The sequence below is a fragment of the Anabas testudineus genome, chromosome 15 (genome assembly GCF_900324465.2).
Source record: "Anabas testudineus chromosome 15, fAnaTes1.2, whole genome shotgun sequence".
Taxonomy (NCBI): domain Eukaryota; kingdom Metazoa; phylum Chordata; class Actinopteri; order Anabantiformes; family Anabantidae; genus Anabas; species Anabas testudineus.
In genome coordinates this window covers 417,038-437,853 of record NC_046624.1, presented here as the reverse complement: position 1 = coordinate 437,853, position 20,816 = coordinate 417,038, and the positions used below count along the sequence as shown (strand labels likewise).

The 20,816-nt window shown below is 37.2% G+C and overlaps 1 protein-coding gene across 5 annotated transcripts in view; it reads left to right on the top strand.

Moving 5' to 3' along the window:
• The window catches only part of col13a1 (collagen, type XIII, alpha 1), a 133,030-nt gene that overhangs the window by 94,644 nt on the left and 17,570 nt on the right, over positions 1-20,816 (top strand). For all 5 annotated transcript variants that reach the window (XM_026355804.1, XM_026355803.1, XM_026355807.1 and 2 more), the window contains exons 19-32: positions 1,486-1,572; positions 2,065-2,091; positions 2,304-2,360; positions 2,444-2,467; positions 2,551-2,604; positions 3,037-3,081; positions 4,670-4,813; positions 5,848-5,898; positions 6,050-6,085; positions 6,183-6,269; positions 7,926-7,961; positions 9,202-9,255; positions 9,344-9,397; positions 16,008-16,043. In XM_026355804.1, coding sequence (XP_026211589.1) covers positions 1,486-1,572; positions 2,065-2,091; positions 2,304-2,360; positions 2,444-2,467; positions 2,551-2,604; positions 3,037-3,081; positions 4,670-4,813; positions 5,848-5,898; positions 6,050-6,085; positions 6,183-6,269; positions 7,926-7,961; positions 9,202-9,255; positions 9,344-9,397; positions 16,008-16,043 — 792 coding nt within the window. The remainder of the gene's footprint in view (positions 1-1,485; positions 1,573-2,064; positions 2,092-2,303; positions 2,361-2,443; positions 2,468-2,550; positions 2,605-3,036; positions 3,082-4,669; positions 4,814-5,847; positions 5,899-6,049; positions 6,086-6,182; positions 6,270-7,925; positions 7,962-9,201; positions 9,256-9,343; positions 9,398-16,007; positions 16,044-20,816) is intronic.

Genomic DNA, 20,816 nt, shown 5'->3' with positions numbered 1-20,816 from the left:
TCTGAAATAGTACTGGTGATAATTTGTTTCGCATTGCTTTCTATAGGGCCACATTTAATTGATGCCATACAATTGAAGTTGCATTTATTATCAGCACAATATAGTACAGGGATGGCAAAGTCTAGAAATGTAGTAGTTGAGAAAGTCCAAGCTGAGAGTTCAAGATCATTACAGTAAGAAATAAAATTCTGTTCAACCCAATTATTTTATCTAAAGACAAATAAAGATGTATAAAAAAAGGGGCAAGTGACTGACAAATGACTCACTATGTGGTAGGGCAATAAAAAAAAATAGCAGAAAATAAAATAGTAAATAGAATTGCACCACTACCATTTCAGTGCAACTCTTAGATCACACATAAGTTTTAATTTCCTATTTTTATTTTATTTGTGTATTAATATTTTATTGGTTAGGTATAGCAGGAAAAAAATAGAGAATGTCTGTCAAATAATATTACTGAAACCTCAACAATTCATTTTTAGTGCAGTCTGACTACAGTTGCACTTTATTGACAGCTCTGCCACATCAACATACTGACGGACTACATAAGAAACAGCAGAGTTGGAGTCTGTCTGTATTTTGGAATTAATTTCTCTTTGATTATAAATTTTATAATGCTTGGAATGTTGGTACACCTGATCAAGAGAGGTGCTACATGTACACATACAGTATATTGTGTTTTTAAGCAAAAGAGGAAATTTATCAATTTGATACTGTACACAGAAATGAGCATACACATGGTTTAAGCACAAAATGGTACATACACATGGTTAATAAATGAGACCCCAGTAATGGTTAAAATACTGGACGGTAGATACATTTGTAGACATTGTCTTGATTAATTGATGGTCATTGATTATTTAATTTACATTTACTTTGACTAATTTGGCAGACGCTTTTATCCAAAGCAACTTAAAACGCAGCTTTATTCATTCACAAATCATGTTACAACTTAATAAAATTCAACAATCACATAAGTTTTCTTCAAAAACATATTTGTAATTGCAGTGTAGTTGCATTGTAACCGAGAACCAGAGGAACTGAAAATTATTTCAGGAACTTATGGTGCTGTGTTATGCATGTTTAATAGATGTTTGAATTAATATGTAAAACTCAGTGTATCAGATTGTAATTAATTACCTTCTACAATAACTGTATGATAAGAAATATGTTGACAATTTGCAAGCCGACAAGACTGTAGAATATGTGCAATCAGATCATATACAGACTATAATCCAGCCTGTAGAGTGGGGAAGAGGAAGCGACTTTAAAACACCTGGTGGCAGAATATAGAATTTTGAAAATTGTATTTATTTGGCCTGGTGCAGGGTTAATATACTTCATTACTGACACAATGCCAAACCCAGAAGACTGCAAACATGCCGTGCTAAACATAGCTGACTCTAAAGTGATACAGCTGTAAATCTAAGGCTTAGTATTCTAAGAGAGAGCACTTGTTGATTGAATGTTATGAATGCATGACAGGGTGAGAAGGGAGAGCCAAGCATTGCAGTCCATGGAATTAAAGGAGAACCAGGTTCACCAGGACTGCAAGGCCTAGTGGGACCCAAGGTAAGGGGGAATTTACCAAGTGTGTTTACCAAGTTTTTTCTTAAATTTGTTCCTAAGAAAAATGTATGTCCCAGGACATGACATTGCAGGAAATGACAACAAATAAGCTGTAGCATGGATATAAAATAAAACACACAAACTCAACTAATGAAGTTAAAAAAAAAAGGTCTGATCTCAAATCTGAGAAAAAGAAAATATTGCTTCTCATCTGAATGACAGGCTTTTCCCATCAGGGGTCGCCACAGCGAATCATCCTTTTCCACCTCACTCTATGCCAATCAGCTTAGAAATATAGTGTTTGTATATATTTGTGACTTTGGTGAAGATAAGATTTGTGTAATTTATGTTAAAACCAGGAAATTGGATATATTTAGTTACTATTCTTGACACTGTATTGTGGTTAGTTAACTCCACACACTGCAATGCCTGAAGTATTAACTAACATGTCGAGAAGTAATCGAGTGAGTAATTGTATGGCATCCTTCTCTACAGGGTGACAAAGGTGATCAGGGAGACAAGGTAAGATAAGACAGCATTAGGAAATGACTAAACTTTCCAAATTCCAAATAGAATTTTAATTTAAAACCTAGTTAATAATGTTTCAAAAAGAATTTAAGTGCTGTACCTTTATTTAACCTTAAAGGGAAAGCAGACCCTGCAGGGCTGAGCAGGGCCCAGCTGCTTATTTTATTCAATAAAAAGTTTACACAAGGTTTTTTTCCACATTATAGGGTGATCCGGGTCCAACTGGAATACCAGGAAAGGCTGATATCCACAACAATGGAAATGTATGTCACTTTTTAAATATTGTTACATTTAGAACAACTAAAGATTTGTAAGAATATTTGTAACATTTAAAATGCCTCAACAGGATATTCGCAACATACCCCTGATGGTAAGTCTTTTCTAGTGTTTATAACATCATATTTGTTGAATACAGTGCTAACAATTGTTTTAATGACATATTTGTCCTGCTAGGGTCCTCCTGGATTACCTGGACCTCCAGGGCCCCCTGGACTCCCAGGTGTCAAAGTAAGAGATATTTCAGAATGATACATGATATTGTCACAATATTTCATTATACTGTCTGTGAGTAATCATTCCACCCTGAACTATCAATATTGACCTATTTTCATCCATTTTGGTCTATTTTTCATTTTCTTTCTCTCTAAATTGATGATGCAACTGTAACAAGGCAAAACAGTGTCCCTCTGGGATTTAAAACGTTTTTTTGAATCTTGAATTATAAAAAAGCTTCTGTTGGTTAAAAGTACAATGTTTTTGCATAAATATTTTGTAATCAAATTGGATTTTGTTTATTTCATGTTGCAAAGGTTCATGAAGCTTCAAAGTCCCACCAACACTAACACATTTACCATCATTTTAACCAGAAGACATAGTGTATGCCCTTGGGGAAGTTGCCTAATTTTCTTGGTTAGTTAACCAACCTTGGTATGTCCTTAGGGAGAAGTGGGTCTACCAGGTCCTCCAGGACTGGATGGTGATAAGGTAATACACAGTTAAATTGTTGCATGAACGTGGGATATATTTATATATATATATATATATATATATATATATATATATATATATATATATATATATATACACACACACACACACACACACACACACAGATATATATCCATATATATCCTTACAGTGCATGGAGGGTTTCACCCATAATCCAGCACACTGAGACTGTACAATAAGCGGAAGGAAGGAGGCCGAGGATTCAAGAGTGAGAGTCAAAGTCACTATCCAGGTTGAAACAACTAAGCTCCATGAATACATCCGGAAGAGGGCTCCAACTGATACCTCAGGCAGCAGGCTCCAGAGGAGCAAGGGAAGGAAGAGGAGGAGCCCTCATGGAAGGACGAACCCCTACACCGTATGTACCAATGGCAGATAGAAGAAGTGGCTGATGTCGACAAACCATACCAGTGGCTAGACAAAGCTGGACTGAAAGACAGCACAGAGGCATTAATCCTAGCAGCACAGGAGCAGGCTCTGTGTACAATCCATAGAGGCCCGGGATCTACCATACCAGGAAGGACCCCAGGTTCAGGCTGTGCAAAGATGGCCCTGAAACATGCTAGCAGGCAGGGCATACATGGAATGCCATTACCAAGTGGCCGGCATAGTGTACAGGAGCATCTGTGCCGAGTACAGGCTGGAAGTCCCAAAGTCAAAATGGGACACACCTCCAAAGGTGATTGAGAATGACAGAGCTAAGATCCTGTGGGACTTCCAAAAACAGACTGACAAACTGGTAATGGCCAACCAACCCGACATAGTAGTGGCATGCAAAAAACCAGGCTGTAGTGATAGATGTAGCAATCCCAAATGATGATAGCAACATCAGAAGGAAGGAGCACAAGAAGATCGAGAAGTACCAAGGGCTGAAAGAAGAGATAGAAAAGATGTGGAAGGTGAAGGCACAAGTGGTACCCATGATAGGAACACTGGGGGCTGTAACTCCCAAACTGGGAGAGTGGCTCCAGCAGATCCCAAGAACAACATCTGAGATCTCTGTCCATAAGAGTGCAATCCTAGGAACAGCTAAGATACTGTGTGTTGTTAGCAAGGAGATGCTAACAGAAACAAGCTAAGTGAAAAGTGCTTCTCAAAAAGAGGCCGTTTCTGGCAAAAAATCCTACTTTCAAAGAAATATGATCTCCTGAGACAGGAGAATTGACCCAACATGGTATATTTTTCCTTTAGTGAGTTGCCTGTGTGAATTTTATGTTTAAGGACTGAAAATTGTGGTCATAAGAGTGAGATATGAAAGTGGGTCTAGTTGTCTCTTAACAAATTGCTAATTAGAATCAGGACAAGTATTCCTACAATTTTTTGAAGAAATAATGTAGAAAGAAAAATTGTGGCCTTGCCGATTTTTCGGTTCTCTCTGACCTTATTATGTGAAATGCCTCGAGATGATTCTGTTTGTGATTTGGCACTATATTGATATACTTGAATTTAAAAAGCTTGAATTTAATTGACTCTAATTGTTATTACTAAAACCCCATTTTAGACTTTCTGTAAAAAAGTACACATTATTGTGGGTTTCTGTTGTTCACGCTGACTGTGTTTTCAGGGGCCCAGAGGAAAGCCTGGAGAGCCTGGTCCTAAAGGTCCTGTTGGGCCTGAAGGTCCAAGAGGGGAGAGTGGGGTAATGGGATTCCCGGGACCCAAGGGAGACAAAGGAGACAAGGGGGACATAGGACCATCTGGATCACCTGTGAGTGACAGGTTAAACACCACAACACACCACATCACATCAAAACACTACTATGGTGCTTCCTGATCACAGGCTTTGTTTTTTTTCATCTGCCCTTTTGCAATCTAATTAGAAACTCACTTGCCTTGAAGGGATCCAAATGAGTGACGTTTAACTTTTAATTGACTATGATAATAATGATGTTAGCTTTGTACATCAATTATTGTATATTATTAGATGTCTGCAATGGATGGGCAGCATTGCATGTCTGACTACAGCATTTCCAGATATCTAGTCTGGATTGTTGATAGAAAAGACTATGTTACATTGTTGTATAAATCTTGTTAGTTGTTTTTTTGTATTTTGTGAATGAATAAAGGTGTGTACACAGCAGTATCAGCATGTATTCAAACCCTTTCAGCTTTCAACATAATAACAATTTACACTCAACCGATAATGACTAAAATCAATTTTAGAAATGTATGCAAAGTTATAAAAGAAAAAGAAAATAATGTACATAAATTTCCCTTTGGTACTAATTCATGTTAAGTTAAGGTAAGGAAGAAATGACAAAAACAGAACTTCTCATTTCTCTTTTATGCTTTGATAGTAACACGAAGAGCAACTCATCCGTCCTTGAATTCCAATTCTGCCATTATCGCTGTCTATGTCTATCTTCCCTTCGTGGCTCTGTAGGGTTTAGATGGCCAATGTAAAAAGGGGGTTGCAGGTGGCCCTGGCCATATTTGATTACCTGCTGCAATGGTACGCAATAGTGCCCCATCAGCTCCATCTTTGTGGATAGACATTAGTCTCTTACCTGGTAGAAAAGGAACATTAGATTGCATTTGTTTGGAGATATTGTGTTTACATCCTTTCTTAATTACTTAATAGTTCATCTATATTTTTTCTTTCTGTGTCTATGATACCTTTTGTGTCAGTATCCGAAAGCTGACCTAAACAGAAATAGTAAGGGTCAGTCATAATTTAGGCAAGTTGAGTACTTCATGGTAAATCAGATGTGTTTGTTTATGTGTATGTTTTTGGGTATTTAGATCTATGGTCCACCAGGACCCCCAGGACCTCCAGGACCAGTTGGCCCTGCAGTGAGTCATAACCCTTAAACCTCATAGCTAGCTGATGCTCAAGTTCTAAACTTTATATCTTTTTTCTTGATGTGTCAATTACCAGTAATATGTAGTAACAACAGTTGGTAGTGACTGTGCCAGTAATCTTCACTGTTTTTGTTGCATCCAGGGACCTCAAGGATCTTCAGGCCCTTCAGGGCCTAAGGTGAGATATTAAGTACAATAATATCCACTACTTTATCATTTTATTGAATCTACTTTAGGTTTTACAGTATGTTGTTCTGTTTCAACCTGTTTTTCAGGGAGATGCAGGCATAGGCATCAAAGGAGAAAAGGGAGCAGCAGGTCAGAAAGGTGAAAAAGGAGACAGAGGCCATCTAGGACTTCCTGTAAGTTCACAAGTTTGTTTGTTGAAGTAGCTTTTTATTTGATTCCATTGCTCAGCATTTTGGATCTTGGAATTATATCACTGCATTAATAGAGAAATATTAGCGTTAAATAATCTTATACCAAATGTTATTAGAAATATGTAATGGGAAATTTTATATAAGGTTGATATATAGTCAAATGGTAAATATTGTCATGAGTGTGTTATGCCTCTGGGCCAGCAATAGCTATGAATGGAGGCATTATGTTTTCAAGTTATCCATCCAACCTAATGTTCTGTCAACTAGTAGGTGTGGACCCAAAAGCACACCGGAGGCAGGCTGGAGTAACGAGTAGTACTTTAATTTGCAGAGGCTCATAGAGAGAAGTCTAAAACAAAAGTCATGAAGAAACACAAGGTGGCTGCACTTATAGGCAGGGACTAACTAAAGCATAACTAGAAAAAGGCACAAAGGGTTATCTTCCAAAGTTGAGGGCAACTGTGTAGCTCCAGAAGGAGGGAAGGTGAGTTCCTCAGAAGAGACGACGACAGACTGACAGGGGAGTAGTGAGATGGACTGGCTTAAGAGATAGTGGGGAGAGAGGTGTGGGAGATGAGTGCTGAAGAGGTGAGATGAGTCTGCAGGGAAACAGGGGGCGATCAGGCAGAGGGAGGGTCTGTACCTGAAATGGGAAGGGGACAACTGCTGAGAAAAAGGCAGAGAAGGAGAGAAAACTGGATGCTGCAAGAAACCAAGACATGTCTTGAGGAACAGCTGGACTCAAGTACTGATTAACTGCTTAACTCAGTAGATTTGGGCATTTTATGGTCAGAGTTCCTACTTGTGTGAATGTGTATTTGTGAGAGAAAAAAAATACATTACATATTGTCTGTGACGATTCTTAGTCATCCAGGCCATGGTTATACCAAAAATGCTACTCATGACTAATGAAGCCTTTTGCATGGTTTTAATAAGCTAAGGAAAAATATAATGCTTTCCATGATCTGAAGTGTCAAAACTTGCTGTGCATCCCGTGTCTGTCCTACAGAATATTTAAACCAACAGGTGTTAAAGTTGTATCTTGTTGGTATTTTACTAGTCACAAGTCACTTTTGTGTTACTCTTGCAAAATGTACCTTGAGATGAACCAATTTTATTTCTAAATAGAATTACCTAATCAGTCGCCTTGAAATAAATGCAGTTAATAAAGGCTGGGGATTCCAACATTATTTTTGGCCACACATCTTCTGGCATATACTCATATAAAACCCAGCTTAGCTCATTTTTAAAGGTTTCAGAAGTGCATTACATTACTTTGTGTTGTCCATTGCTGCCAGCCTTGCAGGTGGTACAAAATGCAAAATATACAAAATACAAAACACAATGTGATATTATGACAATAAACATGAAAGCAGAGAACAGTACAGAGCTATCAGCAAAACATGATTTTATGACACCATCCGCATTGCTAAGTAAAATAATTTACTCACAAAATACTACTCACTTTACCCCAAGCTCTACCACTTCTATCACCTTTCCTTTGTCATATTTCAATGCATTTTTGAAGTCACTTGAATCACAGCTTTACTCACCCCCCACCTCCTTATCCCATCACCCCTTCCCCACCTTCATCCCACCATCTCCCTCATTGCTCTAACTACGAACAATGCTATACAGGGGGCTCATGGGTTAGACGGCAGACCAGGTCCAGTGGTGAGTGGTTCAAGTTCTGTTCCGGTCTCCTCACACTTTTACTCCTCCTCCATTTCTTGCTACACCTTGCTTGATGTCTGCTGCCCTGTCTGCTTGTAATTTTTACTTGCTTTCTTGGTTCCTGTGACTGTCCTGTTTCTTTACTTCCCAAAATAACTGTTTGAGGATGGAATTCTTCCGGTTTGGGTTCTGAGGATGCATTTATAGTTAGTGACAGAAGTTTACAGTATCCTTTTGCTGCCATGGTTTACAAGGGGTCGCATAAGGACCAAACTAGGCAAGAAAGAACATGCCAAATCCCAACTGCAAAATGTACCACTACATATTTTGTACACTGTTCACAAACAGACTTACATAAAAATCAATAGTTTGTATTTAAACATTGCATAAATTGCCTACCTGTCCTCATAGAAAAAAAAATACAGTGTAAAGCTGAAAAAAGAAAGGTCTTTTGAACTAACATCCAAATTAAGCAATGGGTCAACATAATACAAAGGCTTTTAAATATAAGACATTTTGAGCAGGTGTAGAGCTTTATTTAGTGTCAGTTAGATATTTCCTCATTTTTGAAAGGTGAGCAGATTTCATAAAAATTAGTTACAAGTACAATGTTGATATTGATAGTTTTCTAAATTATTACTGTAGCTGGAAACTTTAGTTTTGTAATGGAGTATCTACATAGGCATATGGCTACTAAAGTAGAATGTTGCCTTATATTGCTTTGAATTTTTAGTCTTTAGTTTTAGATATAGGGTGCCATAACAGGGTAAATCCTCAGTCCTCATTCCTGTCTCTATTGTTTCTTGCTGCCTGATCCAATACCAGCAGTGGGCTGTATAGCTGCAATTGCTATGAACTATACAAAAGGAGCATTTAGTGATGCCATGCTGCATGGTGGTACTGCACATAATGGATATGACTGAAATGCAAGGGTTTTCCCTCCAATCTTGAGTACTAGCTAGATAGAGAAATGCAGCTGCTGGTTTCATTAATTTTCCTTCCTGTTTTAATTGTTTGGACAGTAATTCAACAAGCTTGGTGTGTTTATGCTACAAATTTCAGTCCAGAATATTAAGGTAACCATTTCCTGTCACTCCAGATTACTAAAAGAAATCTTGATGGATTATTCCTTGTTTATTCATGTCCACAGATAGCTTGTTGGTTTACTGATTTGCAGCTGATGATCTACTATTGTACTATTTGTATCTGCTAATCAGTGTTCAATTTCCCTTTTCTAAAGGGTTTAATAGGACCAGTTGGAGTGCCAGGGCCAGCAGGACCAAAAGGAGAGAGAGTAAGTGTGTTTTCATTATGACATACAGTTTGACACAACGTGTAGCTATAGGGGAATATACACTTTGAATCTTTTCTAAACACTACAGGGTGAAAAAGGAGATGCAGGATTACCAGGACCAACTGGGGCGCAAGGCATTCCTGTAAGTCTGTAATTCCAGTGTGAATATTCATGACAACAGAGCAAGATTATTGAAAGCAGCCTGTTTATAATAACGGTAATTTTTACCAATAATTCTATATATATATATATATATAAATATATAATATATAAATTAGGTGGGTCACGTAATGGCAGGCTCGAGCAGAGGCACAGCAACTGTTGCACCACATATCAATTGATTGGGGTGGCTGTGGCTCAATAGGTAGAGCAGTTGACTGCCAGTCATAGGATTGGTGGTTTAATTCCCAGCTGCCTTGTCACACGCCAAAGTGTCCTTGGGCAAGATACTGAACCCCAAGTTGCCCCCGGTGAGTCAGGTCAACTGCATAGCAGCTCTGCCATCGGTGTGTGAATGGGTGAATGAGATGCAGTGTGAAGTGCTTTGAGTACCAGCTAGGTAGAGAAGCACTATATAAGTGCAGACCATTTGCCATTAAAAGAATTATAACTACATTTAAAGGTAACCAAAAACAAGATTAATGCCTTTATTTTCCGCTCATGCCAAAGTGCAATGATTAAACAGGGACTAAGTAAGATAGTCTGATAACTAATGCTGCTATTCTAATGGCTTCTAAGTTAACAACCTTAGTTAAACAAACAGGAATAGAACTCTACAGATCTGATGGCCACTATCCATAAAGGTAATGCGACAATTGCCAACAAAATTCAGGAGCTATCTTCAACTATAAAAACAGTGCAGCAGAAAAGTCTTTATATTGGAAATACACAAACATTACCATGAAGTAGAGAGCAGAGGTGGAACAAAGAGTAGAAAATGAAAGAGAAAAGATTGATGACATGGCAAATTGTAGCAGGAGATGCAATATCTGTTTAAAACTTCACAAAATATTCCTTCTCTTGAAAACTTCAGTGAGCTGCAGTGTGACCACTAGACTCTTGCCCCAAAGCCAAAGCCCAGTCTGATACCAAGAGCAATGGTGATACAATTTCTATTTTCATGAAAAACAATGAGCCTTAACACTTGGGAATGAAAGCAACACAGTCACATTACTCAACCATTTACATTTAGTAGACACTTTTATCCAAAGCAACTTACAAATAGGCTACAAGGGTAGGCAGGGCAAGCGTGAGGAGGTCTTGCCTAAGGACTCCTACTGGTGGTAGGCCAACCAGCGGTGATGTTACCACTACACTAACCAGCCGACCAACCATCAACCAAGAATATTGTTTGCTGATGCAAAGAAAATCCCCCCACTACATCAATCTAGGAGAAGTGCTTATGTTTGATAAAAGTCTAGACTAGATAAACTTGAGTACACTCTGTCTGCTCGTTTACAACCCCAGACTGTCAAAAGGTAATACAACACAATGACTGTAATTGAGTGTCACCTGATGACACTCAATTAAGTAAGTTGTCTTTTATTTACTTAAAGGGCCAGAAAGCCAGTAAGGCTAACTTCTCTAGACTAAATAAAATTTCAGGTTATTTTCAAAACTCTAAGCCTGACAGAATCTTGTTTTTATTGTTGCAATGTCACCAAAGGGGCAAAGGTAAATGGTAAATGTCCTGCACTTACAGTATAGCGCTTTTCTACCTGGTACTCAAAGCGCTTTACACTGCATCTCATTCACTCATTCACACACACACATGTCCATTAAACATCCATTAATTAATTTTGGAAAAAGTAAGTGAAACACTAGGCTTCTGGTGTTATCAAACCTGGAGTTCAATCAATGAAACACAAATGGAGGTGTGGTTTAAAGCCACTGCGACACATAAAAGCACCCACAGTGTCAGTGTCCTATTTACAATCTGAACCATGACTCTCAAAAAGTGATCACAGAAGACCTATAATCAAGAGTTGTTTGATTTGCATATTGCTGGCAAGAGTTACAAAGTAATCTCAAAAAATATAGGTATTCATCACTCAACAATTGTCAATAAATAAAGACAATTAAGACTGTGGCTACCTAGAATAACAGTGAAAGACTGGAAAGATTCATTAGAACTGGTTATCATCTTTGTTCATAAGTTAACCATATGACAAAACATCTAATAGGCATGGTATCCATGGAAGGACATCATAGAGAAAGCCATTACTTTCCAAACAGAACATTTCAGCAAGCCTAAAGTTTGCCAAAGGTCACCTTGACCAATCCACCTTGATAACCCAAGGTTATCAATGTATCCAACAGGACAATGTTAGGTTGGCTGTCCACATGCTGGAACTGGAAAAAGTTGGGTTATGCAGCAGGACAATGCCCCTTAACATCAAAGTAAATCTACTAGAGAAGGTCTTCGAAAACTCCATCTTTTGGAGTGGCCCAGTCAAAGCCTAGACCTTAACCCAATAAAGATGCTGTGGAATAATCTCAAGACTTCTGCGAAATAGAATAGAGGGTAAAATATTAATTGCAGAATATTTTAATTTGGCACAAAATCCCAAATTAGATAAGTCTTTGGATAAAAACCTGCCAAAGTCCAAATCCAATAAAATAATTTATTGATACACACATCAGACAGAGAATATTCATTCTTGCCCTGTACTTAACAAACGACTTACCGAATTGGTTATTTTGTTAGAATCTGACTTAGAATAGCTCAATGCTAATATCTACCTCGTGTAATATCAGACCATATTGCCATTATAATGACTAAGCATACTTTTAGAGCTATTGCAGTTGGAACATAAATCAAATAAATTCAATTCTATTCAGTTTTATTTGTATAGTGCCAATTCACAACAGAAGTTATCTCAAGGCACTTTACAGTGCAAGATTTAAGACCTTGTATGACTTTTGTATGATTATACAGAAAATGATACAGAAAACCCAACAATCCCATTTGAGCAAGCTTTAGGCAACAGTGGAGAGGAAAAACTCCCTTTAGAGGAAGAAACCTCCAGCAGAACCAGGCTCATAGTGGGCGGCCATCTGCCTCGACCAGTTGGGGTGAGTGGAAAGAGAAGAGAGAAAAGAACAGCAGGCAACAAAAACAACAACAAGCATCAAGAACATTGGACAGGTCAACTGGATTCTGGAGATGTACAGCTCCAGGCCAAGGATACCTGCAGAAAAGTACAGAGAGAGGGAGACAGAGAGGAGGAAACACAAGAGAAGACACAAAGTTAATGACATGCAATAGTGGCATTTGCATTGATACAGGAGAAAGGAAAGAGGAAAGGAGCTCAGTTTGTCAATAGAGGTCCCCCAGCAGACTAACCTATAGCAGCATAACTAAGAGATGGTTCAGAGTCACCTGATCCATCTCTAACTATAAGCTTTATTAAAAAGGAAAGTTTTTAGTCTAGTCTTAAATGTGGAGAGGGTGTCTGCCTCCAGAACCTGAACTGGGAGCTGGTTCCACAGGAGAGGGGCTTAATAGCTAAAGGCTCTGCTTCCCATTCTACATTTGGAAACTCTAGGAACCACAAGTAAACCTGCAGTCTGAGAACGTAGAGTTCTGCTTGGAAAATATGAAGCTATGAGGTCTTTAAGATAAGATGGAGCCTGATTATTAAGTAATTTATAAGTGAGGAGAAGTATTTTAAATTCAATTCTGGATTTTACAGGGAGCCAATGGAGAGAAGCTAACATTGGAGATATATGATCTCTCTTGCTAATTCCAGTCAGAACTCTGGCTGCAGCATTCTGGATTAACTGAAGGCTTTTTAAGGAGTTATTGGGACATCCTACTAATAGTGAATTACAATACTATTACAATACTATAATAATCAGAGTTCATCACTTCTCATATTCAGCTTTTTTTAGAGACTAACACCAAAACTCTCCACTCTTTGGGAGGCACTCTTGAAGGGGCAAAAAATATCCTGGGTTGGATAACAAAGATACAAAATATAGAAAAGGAACATTTTAGAACAATATCAGAAAGACTCTACAAGGCACTGCTACCAAAGCTTAATCAATATAAGATTTCAGACTTCTCAGAATGAAACAAAGATATTAGCTAGTGGAGAAAACGCATAAAGTATTGGCATGGCAACTAAAGGAGTTTGACATAAACTCCACAATTCATAAAATTAAGCACCTACGCCACTGTCACACATCATTTCAAACAAATCAGTGTTTTCAAAGATTTTAATAGACATTATATCTATTAGAATGAATTAACAGTACAGATGACTGTGCCACTTTCCTGAACTCGATGCAATTATCAAAGGTAACAGAACAAGAAAAAAACCTCTTGAAAGAACCTAACGGAGAAATACTAAAATACTTCACTTACTCACCTCAATCCAAGTGGCAAAAGACCCCTAAATCAACAGCATTTAATTAAAACATCTGGTATAATTGATTTAAAAACAGATCATTGCCCCCAACAATCAGAGAATAGTTATAATAATAAAATAATAGACAAAGATAAAGCAAATACATTAGAAGGCTTCCTCTCTTCATTTATTCATAAAGGCCAAGTTGGTTTAATTAAGAATAGATCTTCAATTAATCATTTGAATTGTCTTTTCTTTTTAATCTCAGAAGCAAGTGGCAATTGCCACTGTGGAATTAATAACGCCAACAGCTTCAGCAGAGTGATCTTTATGTCAGTGCTTTGTATGGTTTTTTGTGTACATGGTGTTTCTCATTGTTCATGAACATTCTGTTGGGCAAACAACCTCTACAGCCCGCAAGATCTTAGAATCAGAGTTTGCCACAAGCGGAGACTCACAGCAGAGTTCCTCTATGGATAACCATCCCTGCAGGCAGGAAGCGAAAGGATTGCAGAAAAAGGAAGCAGAAGAGAGGCTGCAGGGCCAGCGCACTAGTTTGGTTACAGAGGCAGCCACTCAAACCACTGCTTCCCAGTCTCTATCTTGCCAATGCCAGATCTCTTGATAACAAGATGGGTAAACTGAGGCTAGTGACAGGTCAAAGGACTCTGATAAGAGCAGAAGAGGGGGGATCTGTGTGTATGTCAACAACATTTGGTGTACTCAGATCTGCAGTACGTGACTGTTAAATGCCACCTATCTCCCGAGAAGGTTCCCTATAGTAATGATAACTGCTGTTTATATTCCAACAGATGCTAATGCTAACTTGGTTATCAGTTATTTACATGGCAGCATTAGCAATCAACAGAGCACATATCTTGATGCTGTCCTCATCATAACAGGGGCTTCTCCCCGATGTTCTGAAGGACTGTGCGGACCAGCTGGCTGGAGTCACCAAGATTTTCAACCAGTCCCTGTCCAAATCCACTGTCTCTTTCTGTCTGAAGAAAGTTCCCCTGCCCAAGAAACCCCCTACTTCCAACCTTAATGACTACTGGCCAGTTGCAGTCACTGCAGTGGTGATGAAATGCTTTGAAAAGCTGGTCAAAGCCATATCACATCACTCCTACCCCATAGTTTTGACACCCATCAGTTTGCATGTAGAGCAAACAGATCTACAGAGGACGCCATAGGTACAGACCTCTATGCTGCACTTTCCTACCTGGACCAGCAGCAGGGGCAGTTCCCTAAAATGAAAACCATTAATCTTTCAAAATTTACAGAAATAATAATTTTTACTTACTTTACTTTACTTAAATAACAGGGCATGTCAATTTAAAAAAACATCCAAAATGTTCTTTGCTATTCTGTGTAGATAGGTAAACAGTTTCCCAAATGATAGACAAGAGTTGCTAGCACAGGCTGTTTATTTGCGTCCCAAATGAAAACACTGTAAAACTGGAAAAAAACAAAGAAAAGATATATAAATCAACCATATCAAAATTGACAGCACATTTAAATATCTACAACAGTATGACATGTTTCCCATTCTAGTCAAATGACAATTGAAGAGTGCCACAATGTGCTAAAACTACCACCCTTTATGAGTGAATGACTGCACCCCCAAACACCACAGCAACACCATCATTAAATTTGTGGACACAACGGTAGTGGGACTCATCTCTCAGCTTACAGGGATAACAATTTAATTTATTTACATAGTGCCAAATCACAGCAAAAGTCATATCAAGGCACTTTATAGTGTAAGGTTTAAGAGCTTACAGAATATGTCTGGATAGAATTAAATTGAAAACCCAACAATCCCACTTGAGAAAGCACTAGGCAACAACAGAGAGGAAAAACTAGGAAAAGCTATTCCACCTTGAGGTGGGAGGCCATCTGCCTCGACCTTTTGCATGCTCCTCAAACTTAAATGATTAAGATCTTATAACAAGAGTAAAAATAAAATGAATATTTCAGTTGGTAAGTGAAAAAACTAGACTAAACTAAAAGTTCTCAAAACTCAATCCACTCGTTAAAGCAACAGATGAAAAACAGTAATTGAGAGTTCAGGTCAAGTTATGCAGCAGGACACACCAGCAAGTTCACCTCTGAATGGTTAAAAAAACATAATTAAAGTTCTGGAGTGGAGTTCTATTTTCAGTGGGAACTGTAAACAATGTTAATCCCTTATACATTACAAATTAATCTATTGTGAATGTGCATTTGCATGTACTGTATTTATTAGGTTGTTGTGAACTTCTCATTGCACTGAGGAAAAAGCTGAACCAGGTTCAATTTAATTACTGGTCAAAACATTTATGTCCCTCACTAAAATTGAAGACAAGAAAGTGTGGCAAATATACACAGCCACTAATGGTTGTCTGATCTTTATTGCAGGGATTGGTAGGAGCACAAGGACTCAAAGGGAACCGGGTAGGATACTCCTTCTAAAATATTTACAATTTTAACTGTCTAATTGATACATACAGTTTTGTTTTTGGAATACCTACTATTACTGTGGATTTGCTAATTAGCTAAGTTGTTAAATTTAACATTAAGTAAGCAATAACTTTGTTACAGGGTGATGGTAACATTACTTAACCTATTATTGGTCGTCTTGCCCTGTGAGGCCATAATATTTGTGGACACTGTGGTTCAGTTGGTAGGGCAGTTGTCCATCAACCCTAGGATTGGTGGTCCACCCCCAGTTCCTCTTGGCCACATGTCAAAGTGTCCCTGGACAACATAATGAAGCCTGAATCCTTGGAACCTTAAATGCAGCTTTTTGTCTGCAAGAATTTCCCCAAGGGTTTTGTCAATTATTATTATGGTTATTGTTAGTATTATATATTACTATTACTGACAAGAGTGATAGCATCAAAAGCACTCTTGAGGAGGAAATGTGAATAGATCAGCACTCAAAATGGCATCTTCTCTTTGATATGAAATGTATTTGGTTTACTTCGGTTTTGCATGATACTCATTATTTATAATTCATCTACAATTTATGTATTTTTATAATATTATCCTACACACACACATATATATATATATATATATATATATATATATATATATATATATATATATATATATATATATATATATATATATATATATATATATATATATATATATATATATATATATATATATATACACACACACACACACACACAGATTAGAGTTGGGAGAAGATGGATATCTATCATGTATATGCAATAAAACACAACGGCAATCACTATGTTTAAAGGTTTATGACATGACTCTAATGTCTCACCAGCAGGTACAGGTAGTGCTGGGGTCTGTACTATAAAGTAGGCTCTACTCTAAGAGGGTAAATCTGCTTTTTCAAAGCTCTATTTTAGCTAAGTGACTTATAACAGCAAGATTATTGAACTGATTTATACAAATACCTGCTATTCTTTATGCTATTATATATCAGGGTCTGGAAAAATGTTGATGTTTAAATCTGATTCTGTGGAATGAAATTGCTCCAATAGGTTTGTCATGCATCGTAGTTTACGTGATCTAGCCTGGTAGCAGGTCAACTGGCTTTGTTACAGTACTGGAAAAAATATACAGTAGTTTAGTTTGGTGGAGACCATATCAGGCCAGACTAGTGACTTCATTCACATATAAACAAAAATGAGATTGATATCCATCTTCTATTTCTTTCGAAATATTATACTATTCATTTAATTGACATGCTGCAGTATTCAACTTTTGGTAATAAAGCTGCTGGTAAAATTTGCAGATGTTACATACTGTAGCTTATGTATCAAAACAACACTGACTTCATTCATCTCCAAGTTACAGTGTAAGAGCATCTGTTTGTAAAGTCCATATACCCTTCCTCTAAGAGAATGTTTCTGTTTCCTTCCTATTAACCTGTGACTCTTAATATTTCCACTCCCACGTTTTTAGGTTTCATATTTCATTAGCTCTCTCTGCACATTCAACTGGTTTTTAGTCACTGGAAAAAATATTTTTATGTGCATCTACAGAAAACCAATTAATATACTTATTTTATATAAACTTGAATGTGACTGCCCAGATGAAGGTGTTGAGAAGAAAGCTATGGGATAGTGTTGGTGTTTTTACTCTTTGTCCTGTCTTCCTTTGTTTCCGCAGGTCTTCCTATCCCCTTTTCCTTCCCTCCACCTTGCACTGTGGCTTGTGGCTCTTTTTATTGCCAGGTTGCCCTCTCTCCCTCTCACAACCCTTGGCTTTTTCCTCCTTCCCCCTGCATTCTAATGTATTCCTTGGATAACTTTTCTCCTATTTCACCTGGTCTTTACTCCACCTCCATCTTAACAGTACATCTTCTATGCAGGCCTTTTATGTCACTAGGGCTTGGTAATATTGTGGCCTGTGGGCATGCCAGGAGAAGCTCCTTACTGCCAGTACCGCGCCACTGGGGGCTGCCCTGTGAGTCACAAATAGCACATTTGTATTTTCTGATCTTGAGTGCAAAAGGGTGGATGACTGATGGAGATGAGCAATAGAAAAAGAAAGTTTATGTTAAAGTGCCAATTCACAATCAGCAAGCAGCAACTCATACTGTGTAGTTACCCTACACAGTGAGGGAACAAAATGTATACAAAATATTTGCAGATTATACTAAAATCACTGATGCTGTCACTATGTGATGAAAAGTCATACTCAATGTTGGGTCTACGTAATTATTATTATTATTATTATAATTAGTATAATTAGTATATTAGCTATAAAACCCTGTACTATCTTTAAATACTTATCTTATCACATCACATTTACCCATGAGTCAGAATTACTGCTGTCTTTAATTACAGTAAATCACATATAGAGCTATACTAAGACATAGAGTGCACAAATTAAAATGTGGGTACTACTCACTCTTCAGGTCAAGATGGAAGAGCTCACATGGGTGGATGTCCAAGACCAGAAATAGATTTGAGCATGCCATCTGATAATGTGCCATCCCAATGTCAACACCTAAAAATTATATTTCTATTCAACTAAACTGCAACCATGGCTACATTTTTGTGGTGAATTTAATCGTCATGTTGTCTTACATACAGAGTATGTTAGAGTAGGGGTTAAGGTTAGGGTTATTTTATGACTAAAGGCCCATAGGTGTGAATAGTTGTCTTTGTATGTCGGCCCTGTGGCAGACTGGCAACCTATTCTTTTTAAGAAAACTTGTTTGAGCACAGGTTACAAACACACACCCCTGCACAGAAGATTTAACAAATGAACATTACAAAGACACACACCTGAAACTGGATGCATGTAATGCTTATAATGCAAATCACAGGAAATAATAGTAATCTAGTGCTGCTAAACTAGCCTTGACCATACATATAAAAAAATGTTATTTTGATGGGATTAAGTCACTCTGATTTAAACTTAATGTAATGTCAGCAGGAGTATAATCATCTCAGTTAAAGAGAAGAGTAAAAAGATAACTACTGTGACATTTCATTAACTGTTGTATAGTTATTGTTTTTTCAGCAGAATTGGATTTAGATAATAAAATGGTGGAATTATATTCTATGTTACAGTATATTATTAACTTTGGTATTTGCTGCTGCAACGTTTTGGCAGCATTTTAACATCTAGTCAAATAACAGTGTAACTTCATGGCTATATTTATTAAAAAAATGTAAGATAAGTAAAGTATTTATAGAATGTTACTATTTACTTTCACTTTGTTGTAGTGGGGTATTGCTTAGAGCATTGTGAGGAAAATAATACATTTGATCCATTTTGGAATAAGGCCGTAACGTATCAAAATGTGGAGAAAGTTAAGCACTGTAAATACTTTTAGGATGTGCTGTTTATTAATAACTTTAATACGAACACTATCAATAAATGATTATTAGATGTTGGGTAGTGGTAATGCCTATTACTGCATTAACCACAGTTAATTAATATAACCTTATTGTACAGTTGTTACCAATACTAATATCTTTTTAGTTTTATCTCCAATAGCTGTACATGCTTGTAGTTAATAATTTTTGCAGTTTGCTGCCTTTTGGATTATATACTGCAGGAGTGATTTTTCTGCTCTTGCTTATCTCTACCCTTGACTCCATCACTTGCATGCCAAACCAGAATGCACATGAATCAGTTTTTTTTTTTATGAATAACTAGCAGGACAGAAAATATTTATTTTATCTGAGCATTGATCTGGCACTGCCATGCCACAGACCAGAAAGTATCCCATGCACTGCTTCTTAAAATATTTCCTCCAACGTCTCTCATCGCTGACAAAATGTACGCTATATTAAAATGTAAACATACCCTAAGGTTTGTTTCTGGACTAATCATTTAATGGTTATACAGTCAAGTTACTTACATAACAAAGCTAATTATTTGTATAATAACACAATAATAGCTATAGCCATCTTATATATTTTTTATTTTATTCCATTATATAACTCCAACCACACACATATTACATTAACATTTAGTCATTTACCAGATGCTTTTTTCCAAAACGACTGACAAGAGGTACAAGGCAAGCAAAGTACATTAAACCAAGGAGAAAAACATCAAAGTGCTATAACATGAAATGTTTCAGATTTGTATATATATATATATATAGATAGATAGATATAGATATAGATATACATACATATATATATATATATATAAGAAAGTATGTGAACCCTTTGGGATTATGGAGTTTTGGATGAATTGTTCATAAAATGTGTTCTGATCTTCATCTAAGTCACAACAATAGAAAAACACTGCTTAAAATAATAGTACACAAACATTATATGTTTTCATGTTTTTATTGAACATAACATGTAAACATTCACAGTGCAGGGTGGAAAAAATATGTGAACCCCTAGCCTAATGACTAATGACAAGAGCTAATTGGAGCCAGGAGTGAGCCAACCTTGAGTCCAATTAGTGTGATGATATTGGATGTGTTGCTGAAAGCTGTCCTGCCCTTTAAAAACACACACCAGTTTTGGGTTTACTAGTTTCAAGAAGCACTGCCTGATGTGAAACATGCCTCACAGAAAAGAGCTCAGAAGACCTTCAATCAGGAATTGTTGACTTGCATGAAGCTGGAAAGAGTTACAAAAGTATCTCCAAAAGCTTTGATGTCCATGTGTCCACAGTAAGACAGACTGTCTACAAATGGAGAAAGTTCAGCACTGTTGCTACTTTCCCTGGGCGTGGACGTCCTATAAAGATGACTGCAAGAGC